Source organism: Cinclus cinclus, chromosome 25 (genome assembly GCF_963662255.1).
Source record: "Cinclus cinclus chromosome 25, bCinCin1.1, whole genome shotgun sequence".
Lineage (NCBI taxonomy): Eukaryota > Metazoa > Chordata > Aves > Passeriformes > Cinclidae > Cinclus > Cinclus cinclus.
The window spans coordinates 5,099,765-5,115,776 of record NC_085070.1 but is presented as its reverse complement, the minus strand read 5'-3'; the positions used below and the strand labels follow the sequence as shown (position 1 = coordinate 5,115,776).

General features: G+C 50.7%; 1 protein-coding gene across 1 annotated transcript in view; it reads left to right on the top strand.

The window, feature by feature from the left end:
* The window catches only part of POU2F3 (POU class 2 homeobox 3), a 40,675-nt gene that overhangs the window by 4,371 nt on the left and 20,292 nt on the right, over nucleotides 1–16,012 (top strand). Inside the window, exons 3-4 of the mRNA XM_062508600.1 lie at nucleotides 504–572; nucleotides 11,750–11,784. Of these exons, the coding sequence (XP_062364584.1) occupies nucleotides 504–572; nucleotides 11,750–11,784 (104 nt within the window). The remainder of the gene's footprint in view (nucleotides 1–503; nucleotides 573–11,749; nucleotides 11,785–16,012) is intronic.

The window sequence follows — 16,012 nt, the reverse complement described above, 5'->3', positions numbered from 1 at the left end:
ACCTGTATGTGACGGAAAAGAGGATAAATAAAGTGCAGATAGAGGCAGTGGGGAAAACAATTTGAGTTAGAGCCATCTTGAAGGACAGGGAAAGGATCTGGGAGAAAGCTGGAGGGATCCCCACCTCTGCAGGTGTGGGAGGATGGTGTCACAGCCAGACCACCACAGCAGGTTTGGGAAGCCTGACCAGGGCTGGGGAGCTCCCAGTGCTGAATCCACCCCTTTATCCTGTGGCTGAGGAGGGATGAGAAGGGTGAAAACCCCACAGCAAACTGGGGAGGGGGCACAGGAGTGAGGGGGGCTGCAAGGAGCAACAGGAGGGAAAGTGCATCCTCAGAGCTGATGAATATTCTAGTGCCTGGATGTTGAGGAATCAGAAATTTGAAAGTCTGATGGTTTATTATAATTACACACATTCATTTGTGCTGTTTAGTGGAAGCCACATGTGCCTGTTGCCTGGGACTGTGACCTGTTATTAAAATCAGTTGTGCCTCCTTTTCCAGAGATCAAGATGAGCGGGGATGCTGCAGATTCCACAGACACCCGGCACGAACCTGACCAGGTGGAGCCAGGTAAGGATGGTCTGGGGTGGCAGGGGCAGGAGAGCGAGGAGAAAAAAAGAAAAGGGAAAAAAAAAAAAAAAAAAAGGGGAATGTGGGCGCTGGAAGTTTCTCCCCGTGCTTTTTCTCGGCTCTTGCAGCCTGGGAGTTGATCAGGAATGTGCTCTGGGCTAGGATTGCGCTGGTATCTTGATCAGCGATGCAAGATCCCTTGTGTGTGACAGCAGCGAATCCCTGAGTGCCTCCCTGATGTCCTCAGCGGGTTTGACACAGAAATTCGCTCACGCCTCTGCCACAGCAGTAATGGCTTTGGAGCAGTCCTGGAGCTCAGCTCTGTACCACAGGGGCTGTGCCAGCAGGGAAAACAGCCTTTTTAGGGCTCTGTGCCCATGTAAAAATGGGAGGGACTTTAGGAATAATCAAATCCAGTTCGGGAGTCCCAGCAGAAACGGGCGAAGTGATTTGGTTTCTCACCTCACACCTGATGCTGCTCCAGCTCCTCCACGGAGCCTCGACATTCCTTGGATCTGGCAAGGTGAGGCTCAGGGTGATCCTTCGAGGATGCCAGTGATGGTGTGAGCACTGGGTTCTGCCAGGTTTGCCCATCACGAGGTGGAACGGGCACCCGAAAAATCAGGTTTGTGCTTTCAGGCTGCCTGAAGTGAGATTTGAATATAAGGCCTGAGCCCTGTAATTTCCCAAAGGGCCACGGTCACATCCCTTTTTAGGCAAATGAGCAACAATAAGAAATCATTTTAGCACCCACCAGGTACAGCAAATTAAAAGCTGTGCTATATCTTAGAAATCAACACCTTTCGAAACAAAAACTGGTGAGGAAAATGTAGAAGAATCAAATATTCTCTGAGTAATGAAGAACCCTAAGCTTGGGCCAAGGGGATGTGTAAGAGCAGGTGAAAACTTTGCGTGGAATGATTTTCCTCTTATAAAATTTGAGATAAGTTCGGGAAAAAAACAAGAGATTTTGGGAAGTGTGGGTTTTAAAGGGACTAACCCCACCCCCTGATTTAGAAATCCTCCATGCTTTGGCTGCTAAACTGGGTTATTTGACATAATCTAAAATAGAGATCCAATCTGGTTCTGTTCACATCCATGAACTCTGACTGACTTTGGCCAACTCAGCTCCTGCTCGGGGCTCTCAAATCACCCCAAATTGGGATTTGGGATAAACAAGCAACAAACAAACACATGCCCAACTCCCCAAGCTCCTCCAAAAAAAACCCAGGAGCTGTTACAGGGCCTTAAATTGGGAATTGGAACCCCCTGAAATATTTGGCACTCATTGATGGGTGGCAGGATTAATCAAGATTAAGGAAAATGGGGATTTAATTCGGGTATTGGCTGTTATTAAATGTAGTGGGAGGCTCTGGCTGCTGCTGCTGTTGGAGTCAGAAATGCTAAACCAAAAGCTGGCAGCGCATTTGGTTGGGTAAAATATGGATATTTTTTTTATTTTTTTTCAGTTTAAGCATCCCAGACAGCCATTAGCGTGAGCTGCAGTGCCTCATTTTAGTGGCAATTGAGAAGAGAAAGCAGAGCACTGAAGTCAATTTGTTTGAAAATAACAAAAAAGTATTCGAGGCAGCACTCTCTGGGAGCCTTCAAATCAAGCAGGGAAATCAGGACGAGTAAATCGTCTTCATTTGCAAAGAGTGGCACAAAGAACCTGTTTAAATCGCTTTTTTTGGGTTTTTTGTTTTTTGGTTTTTTTTTGTCTGTTCAGGTTCTTCTGGTAAAGGAGACACTGCAGAGGGTTGGGAGATTCTTGGGGAGCACAATCACAGCCTGTCCTGAGGTTGTCACCCTTGGGGACACCTTGTAGGACCCTGGGGGGTGGCATCACCTCCTCACTCACCTGTCCAAGGTGGAACTCAGCTACTTCACCCAAATATTCCCAGCGTTGTTCCCTCGCTTTTCTCCTTTCTGTTTATAAACAACAAAGCTGTCTTTGTGCTGAGCTTCCCGGGAAGTTTTGGTGCTCCTTTGCACGCATTGTTAGAGGAATATTTACTGCAGCTCCTAATAGCGGCGTGTTTTGGTTACCTGCTTCATGTGGGAAAAGGCTTCGTGTGTTTTCTGATGACTCATTAATTGAATTTCCCATTTCCTACTGAATTAAGGCAATCCGCAGGAAGATCCTCCCCCCCCCCCCCCCCACCAAAGGAGAGGTCTCTTACCAAATTAACAATATTAGACCTAGAAATTCTCCTAGGTGCAGGTATCCAAACGTTTATTGGGTTGTTTTTTGGTTTTTGTTTTTTTTTTTTTTTTTCATCAGCAAAAGGTACAGGTTGGCTCCAAGAACTTGGACGAGGGGGGAAAAAAAAGAAAAGAAAAAAGAAAATAAAAAAAAAAAAGTGGGAATTAAGCACCGAAATGCTTTTGTAAACCAAGCCCTTGATCTAAAACTGATGCCTAAAGATCTGATGGGAAGTGTCAGTAGCAGCAGCATAATCTCATCCTTTCATATCCCCGCCAATTCCAGGCTTAGAAAGGGGGGAAAAGGGTAATTTGGGGCATTGTTTTACTTTGAAAGTGTTTGAAATATTTGTGGGGGTTTTCTTTTTTGAGAAAATTGTTAAAATCGTTCACCTTTCGTAGGAGGTTTGGAGAGCTCAGTGCTTTTTTTTTTTTTTCCTTTCTTTCTTTCTTTCTTTTCATCCACACCAATTTAATAGAAAATGTTTCAGGGCTTTTTTTTTTTTTTTTTTTTAAATATATATATAGTCTCCCGAATACTTGTGGGGTTTTGATCCCAAATTTGCCGATTACAGTGAAATTATGCCATTTTTACAAATTATTATTTAAAAATACATAATTTCTACCGGTTCTCACTGCCCAGCCCTGCGAATACGAATCCTTCCTTTCCTTCAGCTCTGAATTTTTTAAACCATGTGTGTGAGGGGGAGCAGGCACGAGGGTTGGTTTGCCATCCCCATCACCCTGGGGATGCAGGGCAGGCTGATCAGGGATTATCCCTCTGGTTTTTGGGTGCTTTTCCCCTTTCCCTGCGTGGATCCAAGCCTTGGCATCGGGGCTGGGCTCCCATGTGAGCCTCCATGGGGGGTAACGAAGAGCAGCGAGTTTTCTGCTTGGCTCCGAGCTCTTTTCATCTTTTTTAAACTGATGAAAGCCATGCCAGCCAGCTCCGCGCTGATTTTTTTGATGGGAACTGTGGGGGCTTGGCACTGCCGAGTGTCGCCCCTGGTCCTGCGGCCCCGGGGGCAGAGATCTCCCCCTTCTTGTGGTTTATCTAAGCCCTCGGTATCTGATGCAACAGAACGCTGAGGTGGGACTTGCCCCTGTCTGTCTGTTTGTTTGTGTCAGACACTTGTTCCCCGGTTATCTCCTCCATCAAAACAGGTTACACCAAGCAGAGCTACTTCCCTTTGATTTCATCTGTTGAGGCTATGGGGGGGAAGCCAAAGCTTTTTACAAAAAGGGCGATAGGGAAGCGCTTCAAACACAAGCACGGGGAACCGAATAGCTGCAGGCACCTCGAGCATCTTCCCTCCCCACCCTGTAACCCGGGGAGCTGGGCCCTGCCAGCAGCCCAGGGTGGGGAGAGCTGGGCACTGGGAGGGGATGTGGGTGCCCTATGGGATGGGGAGGTTGGCTGTGCCAAGGGAAATTTAGGTTGGATGTTAGGAAGGAGTTTTTTACTGAAAGAGTGATCGAGTACTGGAATGGTCTGCCGGGGGGGGTGGGGGGGGGTGGAGTCACCACCCCTGGGTGTGTTTAAAAAAGGATTGGATGTGACACTGGTCTAGTTGAGGTGTTGGGGCATGGGTTGGACTTGATGGTCTTGGAGGTCTCTTCCAGTCTGGTGATCCTGTGATTCTGTGATCCTGTGATCATGATTCCTGTGATTCTGTGATCCCGTGACCCTGTGATCCTGTGACCCTGTGATCCTGTGGTTCTGTGGTTCTGTGATCCTGTGATTCTGTGATTTTGTGATTTTGCGATCTTGTGATCATGATTCCTGTGATTTTGTGATCCCATGACCCTGTGATTCTGTGATCCCGTGACCCTGTGATTCTGTGATCCCGTGACCCTGTGATTCCGTGATCCCATGATCCTGTGGTCCTGTGATCGTGTGGTTCTGTGGTTCTGTGATCCTGTGATCCTGTGGTTCTGTGATCCTGTGATCTTGTGGTTCTGTGGTTCTGTGGTTCTGTGATCCTGTGGTTCTCTGATCCTGTGGTTCTGTGGTTCTGTGATCCTGTGGTTCTGTGGTTCTGTGATCCTGTGGTTCTGTGATCCTGTGGTTCTGTGATCCTGTGATCCTGTGATCCTGTGGTTCTGTGGTTCTGTGATCCTGTGGTTCTGTGGTTCTGTGATCCTGTGATCCTGTGGTTCTGTGGTTCTGTGATCCTGTGGTTCTGTGATCCTGTGATCCTGTGATCCTGTGATCCTGTGGTTCTGTGGTTCTGTGATCCTGTGGTTCTGTGATCCTGTGATCCTGTGGTTCTGTGGTTCTGTGATCCTGTGATCCTGTGGTTCTGTGATCCTGTGGTTCTGTGGTTCTGTGATCCTGTGGTTCTGTGATCCTGTGATCCTGTGGTTCTGTGGTTCTGTGGTTCTGTGGCTGAGCCTGGGAGCTGGAGGGGATGGGGACAGGAGGGTGGCTGGGTGGGTTGGTGGAGATCTGGACCCTTGGTGGCCATGGGAGCAAGGTTATCTCAGTGACTTTTCTGAGTGCTTTTGGATCACTGAATATCCTGAGCTGGGAGGGACCCACAGGATCATCCAGTGCAGCTCCTGGCCCTGCTCAGACACCCCCAAATCCTTGGGGGTGGTGTCCAAACACTCCTGGAGCTCTGGCAGCCTCGGGGCTGTGCCCATGCCCTGGGGAGCCTGGGCAGTGCTCAGCACCCTCTGAGGGAAGAACTTTCCCCTGAGATCCATCCCAAATTCCCCTGCTCCTGCCGTTCCCTGGGTCACAGAGAGCAGAGATTGGAGCTGTCCGTCAGGCACCTGTGAATTCTGCCCTCAGTGTCCCCTGCAGAGAGCACTGACCCAGCTGTCTTCTCTCTGGGAGCGAGAAAGACCCTTCCCTTTAAACCTGGAGAAAAGCAGCACGGAGGGGCTGTGGCACATCTGCTCCTGAGTGTCCCTTCTGAGGAGACCCTGCTGTGACACCCATCCCTGCGGATGCCATTGTCCCCCTCCATCCCCACCTTCCAGTGCTGCTGCAGGACACCTCGGGTCCCCTGGCACAGAGCAGCTCTGAAACTGGACACCCAACTTCCACCCCAGCCAAATCCCCTCCCAGTGCCAAAGCATTTTGCATTAAATCCGTGTCAGGGCAGATGGAAAATCAGAGACTTTGCCTCAGTCTGCCTCTGCCACGAGCTGAATGAAGCCCTCAGCTCCCAGGTGAGAGTCCTGCTCTCTTCTCACACCTTTTGGCAGGGTACGAGCTGTGTGCCCAGGGAAGGGCAGGACAGAGCCCCGACCTCTGCTGGGCTCTGGGAAGGCGAATCTTTGTGACATTCCCACGGGGTAGAGTCTCTTTGGAAGGTGATGGATCGTGCTGGGATAAGGTTTGGATCTTCTGGCCTCTGTGCCAGCCTCTAACTCAGGTGAAAGGATCCAGCACAGGTAAGGGATGGCAGATCAGGCTGGGGGGTGCTCACCCCATGCTGCCTCCCAGATTATTTTTTTTCCCTTTTTTTTCTGGGAGCGTTTTTTTTTATTCCTTCTGCCTTTTGTTGTTCCCTCCTCAGCTCGGGCTGGAAGCAGCTTGCCAGGCTAAAGTCTTTTGAGGAAACCTGGCCTGTCCCGGCCCCACGCTGATCTCAGTCCTGGGCTACGCCTTTGCTCCCCAAGGCTGGCTCTCCCTCGTGAAACTTTCCTCAAAGCCTCCAGGATTTCTCTGGTCTCCTCTCCCTGCAGCCATGCACAGCCCCAGGCCAAGTCCCGGGTAAATGAAAGCTGCAGCAGTTGGGCTGGAAACAGCTGGTTGCTATGGCAATTGGGGCTGCTCGGGATTTGCATAAGGCTGATGATTTTCATAGCACAGCCACATTTAAGGCAAGCAGGAGAAATTTCCATATTCCCAGCTCCGAGTCAGTTGGGGCGTGGGGGAGGCCAGGAGGGGGATATTTGAAATTCAAATGAAGGTGATTAGGGTTTGAGGTTGGGTTATTTTATATTTTTTTTTTTTCCCTTAAATATCCCATTATGGAAGAGGATAAAAAAGGATGGGGAGGGGAAAGGGGAACAAAAGGCTGGTTTGACTTGAATTAGAGGGGCAAAGGAAGAGCTGGTCTGATCTCCCTCTTGCCTCTGGTCTAGGAGAAGAGACTTGCCCTCTCCCAGCACCTGCAGGTGAAATGTTTTCCGTGGGAACAACTGCTGCCCTCGGGTTTCCTTCTGGAAGGTGCCCAGGTCTCCCACACTCGCTGTCCTGCTCTCCCCTCGCCCTGCCCCACATGGAGAGGATGCACAGGGACCCAGGGACGGGCTTTCTCTGAGACACTGCTGACAAAGGGAAGGCATTTTTATAACCCAGGGGTTTCCAGCCAAACGAAGCACTGGAGTGTTCAAGGAAAGCTTCCCCTGGAGTCTGGAGCTGTCTGAGTCAGCACAAGATTCACTTTTGCTCACCAGCCTTTGCTTTCCCATGGAGATGCTCCATGGAGATGGTTTGGGGGTTTTGTGTCTTCAGATTAAAACTGCAGCCCTACCTGGCTGCCTCAAAAACACCCCATCCTGCTCACACTTCAATAAAGCTCTTTTGAAGTACCTTGGGAGCATCAAGCATCCCAGCAGGGCATGTGGGAATCCAGGGAATTGACTGGTGGCTGCTCAGCTGCAGCTCCCGCTCCCCCCAGTGCTGGTGGGAGCAGCTGGAAGGAATCAGGGGTGGCCACTCCATAGGGAAAAGGTGATTTAAGTGAGCTCCCAGCAGTCAGGGTCTCCTGCTGATTCTGGAGAAGTGGCTGCTGTGGCTGCTGGGAACAGCAACATGAAGGTTTTGCCTTGGTTTTTGCCTGAATTTCCGAAGTCAGTGGAAATCCTGAGGAGTATTTTGTGCTGAATGTCTTGTTTTGCTTATTCCTTCGGCACAGGTGAGCATTTGGCTTCATTTACAGCTTGTGAGACAAGTACTGGTTATAGCTGCAGTAATTGCCACGTTCTTTACCAGCACTTGGGCAATCTCTTAACTTCACACCTTGTTTGAGGTGAGGGATTTGAACCGTGAATTTATCAGAAATGCCCCTTGCAAGAGGCACCAGGCCAGTCTCCCGTGGCATTGTGTTTCATCAGATGGAGTGCTAAAATCTCCAGGATAGGTGAGATTAATCTTAATTTTAGATATTGGATCCTCTGAGGCTGCAGCCTGACCTGCTCACCCCAGGCAGTCCCTGACGGGAGCAGGGATCTCCAGAGGCTGATTCATCCCTGTGCCATCTATCTCGGGGGCGAGAGGAATTGCCCTCTGGAAGCTCCTGCTTCCTCTGCATTGCTGGAAAGGGAGCCTGGAGCAATTGGCTCCCAGTGAGGCACCTAAAATTTCAGCGATCTCAGCCCAGGCAGCCGAACCCTCTGCCTGGCACTGCTCCCTATTAACCTCCCGAATGTACAGCAGCAAACTGATTCCCTGTGGGAATTCCCCAGCACCTGCTGATGGCTGGGGTCACCTCCTCATCCCCCTGTCCCTGCAGAGCTGGGGTGAGCACACATGAGCAGAGGGATGAGCCCTGTTGGTGTGGCCAGGTGAGACGTGTCACTCCCTAGAGGTGACACCAGCCTGTGGCCGCCCGTGTGAAGATGAAGGCCACCCTGATTTTACTTTTCCCCCATTAGGATGCTTTTATCCTCCAGGGCTGGACTGGCTCTGCAGCTCTGCTCTCCGTGGATCCCTCACCTTGGGTTTTCCAGGGGGGAATGGCAGCGGGTGGGGGGAACTGCCCGGAACTGCTGCGCTGCTCCCATCCCCAGAGAAACCTCCCCAGGCAAACTCGCACCAGATCTGATGCCAGGGCTATGCAAAACAGCTACCAGGTGAACCAAGGAGAGCAGCACAACCCTGGGCTGCTGGGCTGGGGGAGCCAGCTGAGCTTATCACTGCTTTTCCAAACACCCAGGAATAGCAGGGTGAAGCCTTGGTGATGGGCGAGCTGCAGGGAATTAAAAGGCTCCAAGAAGCCTTTCCCCACTGAAATCCCAGGGCTTCCCCAGCCTGCTGGAATTTCAGGAAGGGGAGGACTGATCTAGCAGATTCTGGAGGTTCTGGATCCCATTGTGTCAGGCTCGTGCAGCAAAAATCAAATTGTTGGATGGGTTGAAGCTCCATTACAATGAGTGGAGTTCTGGCAGTTTGCAGCAGGAGAGAGAATCTGCTGCCACTTACACTTTTCTTTCTTTTTATCTCCTGGAGCTAGAAAAGATTAAATCTTAAGTGCAGATTGTTTGAACAGCTCATTCCTTCAAGGAGAGAAATGACTACTGCAGTGAGTCCTGATGTTGACAGAAACTGGGAGGAAACTGAGGCTATTTTTATAAAGCATTTGTAGGAAAGTTACAGTTCAACTGAAAGAGGAGAGTTGTTATCCCTATCACAGCCAAACCTTGGCTCGCAGTTGCAATAACTTGAATTTTACATTTAGTGAAACAGAAAAAAAAAAAAGGGGGGGGGGGGGGGGGGGCAGATTTGTTTGCAAATAAATCTGTGCCCAAACACTGGTTGGTCCTGCAGAGATTTGTGTAACCAGCTCCCATTTACATAACCACTGGGAGCAGAAATCACCCCTCCCAGTTTTAAATCTCTCCCTCTTGGACATCTAAGGCTGAACTGGTTGCCCCTGGGTCCCTTTGGAGTCAGTGAGGAGGAATAGTCACCTCCAGAGGGCCATTCATCCCGGGGAGATGGGAGGCTGAGATAGGTACAGGAATGGCCTCTGGTGCTCCTTCTGTCTGCCCAGGCAGCTCAGGGCATCTCTCCCAGACTTACACACCCCACTCAGTGCCAGGCTCCAGCAATATTTGCTCAGCTGGCACAGAATTCCTGGCCGGAGTGCTCCCAAATCCCCTCCCCGTTGATCTGCAGGGTCTTGGAGGATGCTGTGTCTGCCTGTGTAGGAGAGGCAGGCACAAAGAAAAGGTCCAGGTGTGTCAGCTGCTCGTGCTTTTGGAGGGAGGGCAAAGCCAGGGACGGGGAGAGGCTGAGCTGGAGGATGTGGGGCTGTGCAGGGAAGCTCCAGCTGCACCTCTAGGGTTCCAAGTTTTGGGGTGAATGGTGGTGACTCAGCCATCATCACTGGGACCCAGGGATTCCCCTGCAGCTCTTTGGAGCTTGCCTCATCACCACGCCGCTCACCCGAACGTGAGTGAAACTCCTGTCTCCAAGAAACCAGGAGATTACCTTTTCCTTCCTGTTCTATTTTAGCAGCTGGGAACTTTTATTTCCTCCTTCCCTCCTGGCTTTGCTTCCCTTCAGCTGCTGCCTCCAGATCGCATCTAACACCCCCCACATGCCTGTGGGGATTTCAAAGGTAGAAACTGCAGGCCTTGAAGATGCTCCCGCAGTCCTGCTCAGGTGTGTGGATGCTGATTGTGATCATCCATTAACACTATCAGCATTCCCATCGCTGGATGTGCCCTCCTTGGCTTTTGGGGATGGAACAGAGCTGGAACACAATGAATGAACCCCATTCCTGGGGAGGGAGCAGCTGGAGAGAGCTGGACAGGGAGCAGAGGGGGTTGGAGCGAGGGAATTACACAGAGAAACAAGATAAAGGACTGTGATTGGGGAGGGAAAAAGCTGGGAGACAGCAGGCTGGGAGGAAGGCAGGGAGAGCAGGGCAGAAATGCAGCCAGGCTGGGGGAGAGGGCTCAGAGCTGGCTGGGGTGTGCATGGTGAGGAGATGGAGCAGATCTCAAATCTGGGGGAAGTTCAGAGCTGGTTGGGGTGCAGAGGATGAGGAGATGTCAAATTGAGGGAGCAGCAGCTCATTCTGCCGTGGCCCTGCTTGACTGCACAGTCCCACAGCTCTGTTTCCACAGTCAGTGCTTTTTAAATGTCACAGATTAAATCTCCAGGGCTGTTTCTAGACAGCAGAGAACAGCCACAAAGCTCTGTTATCCCTGACTCTCCAGTATTTTGCCATCCGTGGATAATTGTACCGAGCACACTCCCCCTCAGGATCCACGCCGATTCACCTGGGAATACTCTGTGCGTGGAAAACATGTGCTGGGATGGGATAAAGACTTGTTCAGTTGAGGAAAGTCCATGGGAGAGCTGGATTTGCCCTCCTGCCTGCACAGCCTCTCCCAAGCACTTCCCAGCCCTTTGCAGGAGCCCTGAACTGCTGGAAAACACAATGTGTTGGAGCTTGATCAGATCACAGGGCTCTGCTTCATGGGGAACGTTATCCTGGAAAAAACAGCAGGAGCAGGAGGCCTTGGGGGGTTGTGCTGGTGGGACGTGAACAGTTCCAGGCTCTTTATCCCAAACTCGGCTGGACTGGCAGGGAATGGCTTGCGGAATGTGTTGCAAAGGGAAGGGGTGTCTTGGGGTTGCCTCTGCAGCTTGAGAGCTTCGTGGAATCCCTTAAAGCATTCAGATCTGTGGAGAGCACAACCTTTGCTCTGTGATGTTCTTGATGAATTTGGCAGGTGTGATGGTGGAAGGGGGGGTGTTTATCATCAAAGGGGAATGAGTGAGGGCCTGTGCGGTACCTTCAGGCTGAAACCTGTCTGATTTTTTCCCCCTGTGCCTGCCAATCTCTTTTGGAATCAAGGAGACGCCTCTTGAGCACAACCCCACGGCACCCTGTGTTCCAGATATCCCGTAATTACCCGGAGCCACGCGGGTTCCTGAAGATCCTGAGCCCTGGCCACCTGCTTGCTGGCCTTCCCCACAGCTAGCCCTGCATTTCCCTGGAGATTTGTGATGTCCCCCAGCTCACCTCTGCTGGAATCTCCCTCGTGCTCAGCGAGGTTTCCCCCACCCTTGGCCAGGAACACTTTCATTATCCCTCAGCAAAGGCTGGCACCATCTAAATGCTGCAGAAGCCTTCACCCCTCCATTTCTGCACCTTCCTCCTCCTCTCCTTGCTCTCCCAGGGCCAGTTTTTTAGTTATGTGTGTTCTAAGTTCTGGAAAGCTCCCACCAGTGCCGTCATTAATACTGAGATGTTTCTCTCTTTGTTTCATTGCAGGGAACGAACAGAATGGGCTGGACTTTAACAGGCAGGTAAGATCCTCCCTGGCTTCCCAGGTATTCTCCTCCTTTCTGGAATGGCTGTTTTTTTACCTGTTCATCATGCTGCAGGTCCTGTGAAGAGATAAAAACTCTTAGGTCAGAAGCTGCCATTAAACAGACCACAGAACTTCTTCCCAGTTCCCCTTGTGGGATACAATGACAGATTACACCTCTGGTTTCCCTCTCCCTAATTCATAGAAGTTCAGCTAATTACAGACTTCCTTTAAATGACCATTTGCTTGCGGGGTTTTCTGGCTTGTACATTTTTTTTATATCATCATTTAGAAACAAAAAGCACCTCAGTTATGGTGGCAAGGATACAAATCCCTCCCCAGAGCCCCAGTGTTGTGACACTGGCAGTGGCAGCACCGTGGTGTGCAGGGACAAAGGCACGGGGCCGACTCAGGAGTGTCAGCCAGCACTAAAAATGAGGTGGTTTGAGGTCTTGGGGTGCAGGTCAAATTCCTGTCAGCAAGTCAGCAGGGAAAGGGACAGCAAATAAAACTATGGGGCAAGCAAACCCCAGTTTCAAGCGAGGAGCTGAGGGGCCGTGTCCCTGCTGTGTGTGCTCTCCTCCCCCTGCTTTGTCCAGCTAAAAGCATTCCCTGGCTCAATGAGTGCTTGCAGATCTTCCTGTGTGTCTCTAAAAATCCCTGAGTGCCCCATCAGGAGGTGAGAGCCCTCTGGATCTGTGCAGGCACAGGAGCTCTGCTGGCAGGGTGGGGAGGCACAGGGTGCCCAGAGCAGCTGTGGCTGCCCCTGGATCCTTGGAAGTGCCCAAGGCCAGGCTGGACAATGGGGCTTGGAGCAGCCTGGGATATAGGGGAAGGTGTCCTGGATGTGGCAGAGATGGCATGGGATGAGCTTTAAGGTTCCTTCCAGCCCAAACCATTCTGAGATTTTAGGAAAATGCTCTCTGAGCCCAGAACTGGGGTCTCCTGTGGCCAGCAGAGCTGGGCTGAGCCCTGGAAAGGCATAGAGGAGTCTGGAGGGCCAAACACTGCCCTGCTGCAGGATTGTAGGGGTTGGATGGGAGCTGCAGCCAGGAATGCAGCAGGGGCTGTAACTCCCTGCACAGACTTGAGGCTGATGTTGGCACAGCAACCTCTCCACTTCCAATGTGCATTCTCCAAATCCAAGGGCTCCAACCCTTCCCAAAGGCTCCCTGTGAGCAGCTGCACCCTCTCCACGGGGCTTTTTTGTCCCTCAAGCTTCCCGTGGTGACAAATGTCAGCCACGCTGCTGTTTGTTTGTTTGCTTTGGCTGCTCCAGCTTTGGGTGGGTCTCCCTTTCCTATCAAAGGTGTCTTAACACGCTCATCCATCTTCCAGGATTTTGGAATCCCCAGCTGCAAACAAAAAGCCCTGTGTCTCCAGCCCTGAGCACGGGCTCACTCTCCGCATGGCCGGAGAAGAATCCAATCTGCTCACCAGGGGTGATAAAAGGAAATTCCTTGCAGATAGAAGTGAGCACGAATCGTTACCCGCTGCAAACTTCTCCTATGGCAACATCACAGAGGTGTTGGAGCTGGGTCTGGGCTGGGGTTAAAGGAGGAGAGGTGGTGGAGCAATGCTGATTTACACCCACTGCTGATCTGACCCACCATCCTCTGCAATCCTCCGAGTGCTGCTGGGGGAGCTGTGGGGGCAGCCAGTAGAAATATCCTCTTCCTAAAGACAAATCATAGTTTTATGTTTTTTTTTTTTTTTTTTTTTGCGCAGCACTTCCACTTTTATTTTCCTCCTTTCACCAAAACGGCACCACAAAATCCAAGTCATTTATTCCAGCTTGTCTGTGTAACTGAGTAGCCAACTTAGCTGGGAATTTAGCAAGTTTTTAAAAGCAAAAGACTGTGAATGAGCTCATTTAATAGTTTTATTTTATTTCTGATCTGCGCTGATGTCCCAGAGTCCACCAGAGCAGTTTGCAGCGATGCCAGGGATGGGGATGGAACAGTCCCTGAGTGGACACAGGCCTGTGCCAGTGGCTCTTTGTCTCCCTCTCTTGGCCCTCCCGAGGCCATGGGTAGAGTGATTTTTAAATCGTTATTATTTAAAATAATAATTACTATTTGAAAGTATTGTTATTTAAAATAATTATTGTTATTTTAAATTATTCTCTTAAATGAGCAGGAGCCCGAACACACACGGGTTCCACACTCATATTTAGGGTTGACCTCAGCTGTTGGTGAATTCATCCTCAATTCAGCAAATAGATTTCAATTGACGGAGAAAAAAGGAAGAGAGGAGAGCTGGAAATATCAAAGTGTTTTCATGTAAAATCAGGTGCTGTGCTCTTTCATTAGGGGTGGAGGTTGGTGGGTTTTTTAATTTGGTTTGGGGTTTGAGGTTGGTTTTGGGCGTCTTTTTTTTTCCCCCCCTTTTTCGTTAGCTTGCAATTCAAGTTTTCGAACCGAAGCCAGGGCAGGATGGTTTGAAACCCAACTCCAAACTGACTGCAGGATCTCTCTTTGCCTTTATTTGGAGTGCTGGGCTCTAATCACTTTGAAGATCATAAATCTCACATCGTTTAAGCCTCTCCCCCAGCCTTTGTAGATGGCCTACATTTCAGGTCTGCTTCCCTCCCTCCCTCTCTCCCTCCCTCCCTGCCGTGTTGTGCTCCAGGCGGGATGGGAAGGGTGGAGTGACCTGGTTAGACCCCTTCCCTGCCTCCCGCTCCCTGCTGGGGCTGCTCTCACCCTGCAAACGGGGAGGGAGGCAAACTCTTGCGGAGTTTGAGGTTTTCTAGCAGTTTGTGGGTCAGCCCTGCGCTTTATGAGAAAGCTGCCTCTCATCCCTCAGCCTATTTGGCAAACTTTTCTTCTCTCTCCCCACCTTTCCCTCTCCTCTTCAAACTCTCCTCCCACCTGGATGCAACAGTAATTTGTATGTGAATGAGAGGGAAAAGGGTGTGGATGGAAAAAGCAGCATCTTCAGCCTTGCCTATCTGGTTTGGCTTTTTTATTTAGCGAGTCTAATGCTGCTTGTTTCCTGTTTATGGCGAGGGAAATGCAAAGGCACAGAAATAAACTTTCACCTTCGGTGCTGGCAGCCTGCACAGAGCCATCTGCCTCCTGATGGGTCGGGATGGTGGCCAGAGCGTGGCAGGGACAGATCTGAGTGACTCTGCCTTTTCCTGGCAAAATCCAAGCCCAGTTTGCCTCAAATGGGAGCAGGACGAAGGCTGGGAGTGCTGGGCTGGGAGCTTTTCCTGGCTGCCATGTGGTGATCCTGCCCAGGTGCTGCGGTCTCCCAGGTCTGGTTGGGTTTAATTCCCCGTTCAGCCTTTAGGAAATACTGGATTGTTTGTTTGTGTAGCTGCTCTGGAGAGCCAGGTGTCTGGAGCTGAGCCCTGGGATAATGCTGCCTGCTGGAATACACACATGGATGGAGGGCTGATGGTTTTGGGAGGTGCCAGGGCTTGTGTGAGTGGTGTGAGGGTTGAGCCCAGCTCCTGGTGAGGTGCATCCATCCACAGCTGGAGGAGGAGAATGCACAGCTGCTGAGCCAGGAGTGCTTTTCCAGCTGGGAAGTGATGGCAGGACCTTGTTGGTCCAGGGAGGAATGCAGGATCAGCTTTCCTCCTTCCAGAGGAGGGAATGAGGGCTCCTCTCCAGAGCTGGGAAGGAACATGTCCCTCCTGCAATAAAGCTGACAGGTTTTTGTGTGAGCAGAGCTGGGCAGGATGGGAGCTCTGCTCCCCATCCAGATGTGCCAGGCACTCTTCATTCCAACAAAAGGCTGACCCTTGCAGGACAGGCTGTCATTTGTTTATCAAACCTGTCATTATCATCAGTCTGAAGGTGATCTGGCTGGGAGATTTGACAATGTTTAAGACAAGCAGGCGCTGAGGTGCCTGAGCAGGGCCCAGCTTCAGTTTTACTGCTGGTTCTTTATTCCTGTTCTTTGCTGTTCTTGTTTACGCCAATCCCCTGATTGCAGTAAGGCTGTAGTAAGGACATAGATTTCCAACAGGCTTCCTAGAAAGCCTTTTCAGCTGAGTTTGTTGGAAAGTTCCTCCTTTCTGAAGCCAGATCCAGCCTCCTGTGTGTTACTGCCCTGCTCTCTTATGAGAGGTGCTGAAGGGGTTCCCTTCCCTCAGGACCTCCTTGTCTGACTCCTCTCCCTGCTCTGTTCAAACCTGACAGTCCTTTCCCAAAGAAACTTTGATTTTTGAGGTTTGTGTGGGATTTCCAGCAGTTGCTTTGAGGTACCAGGGT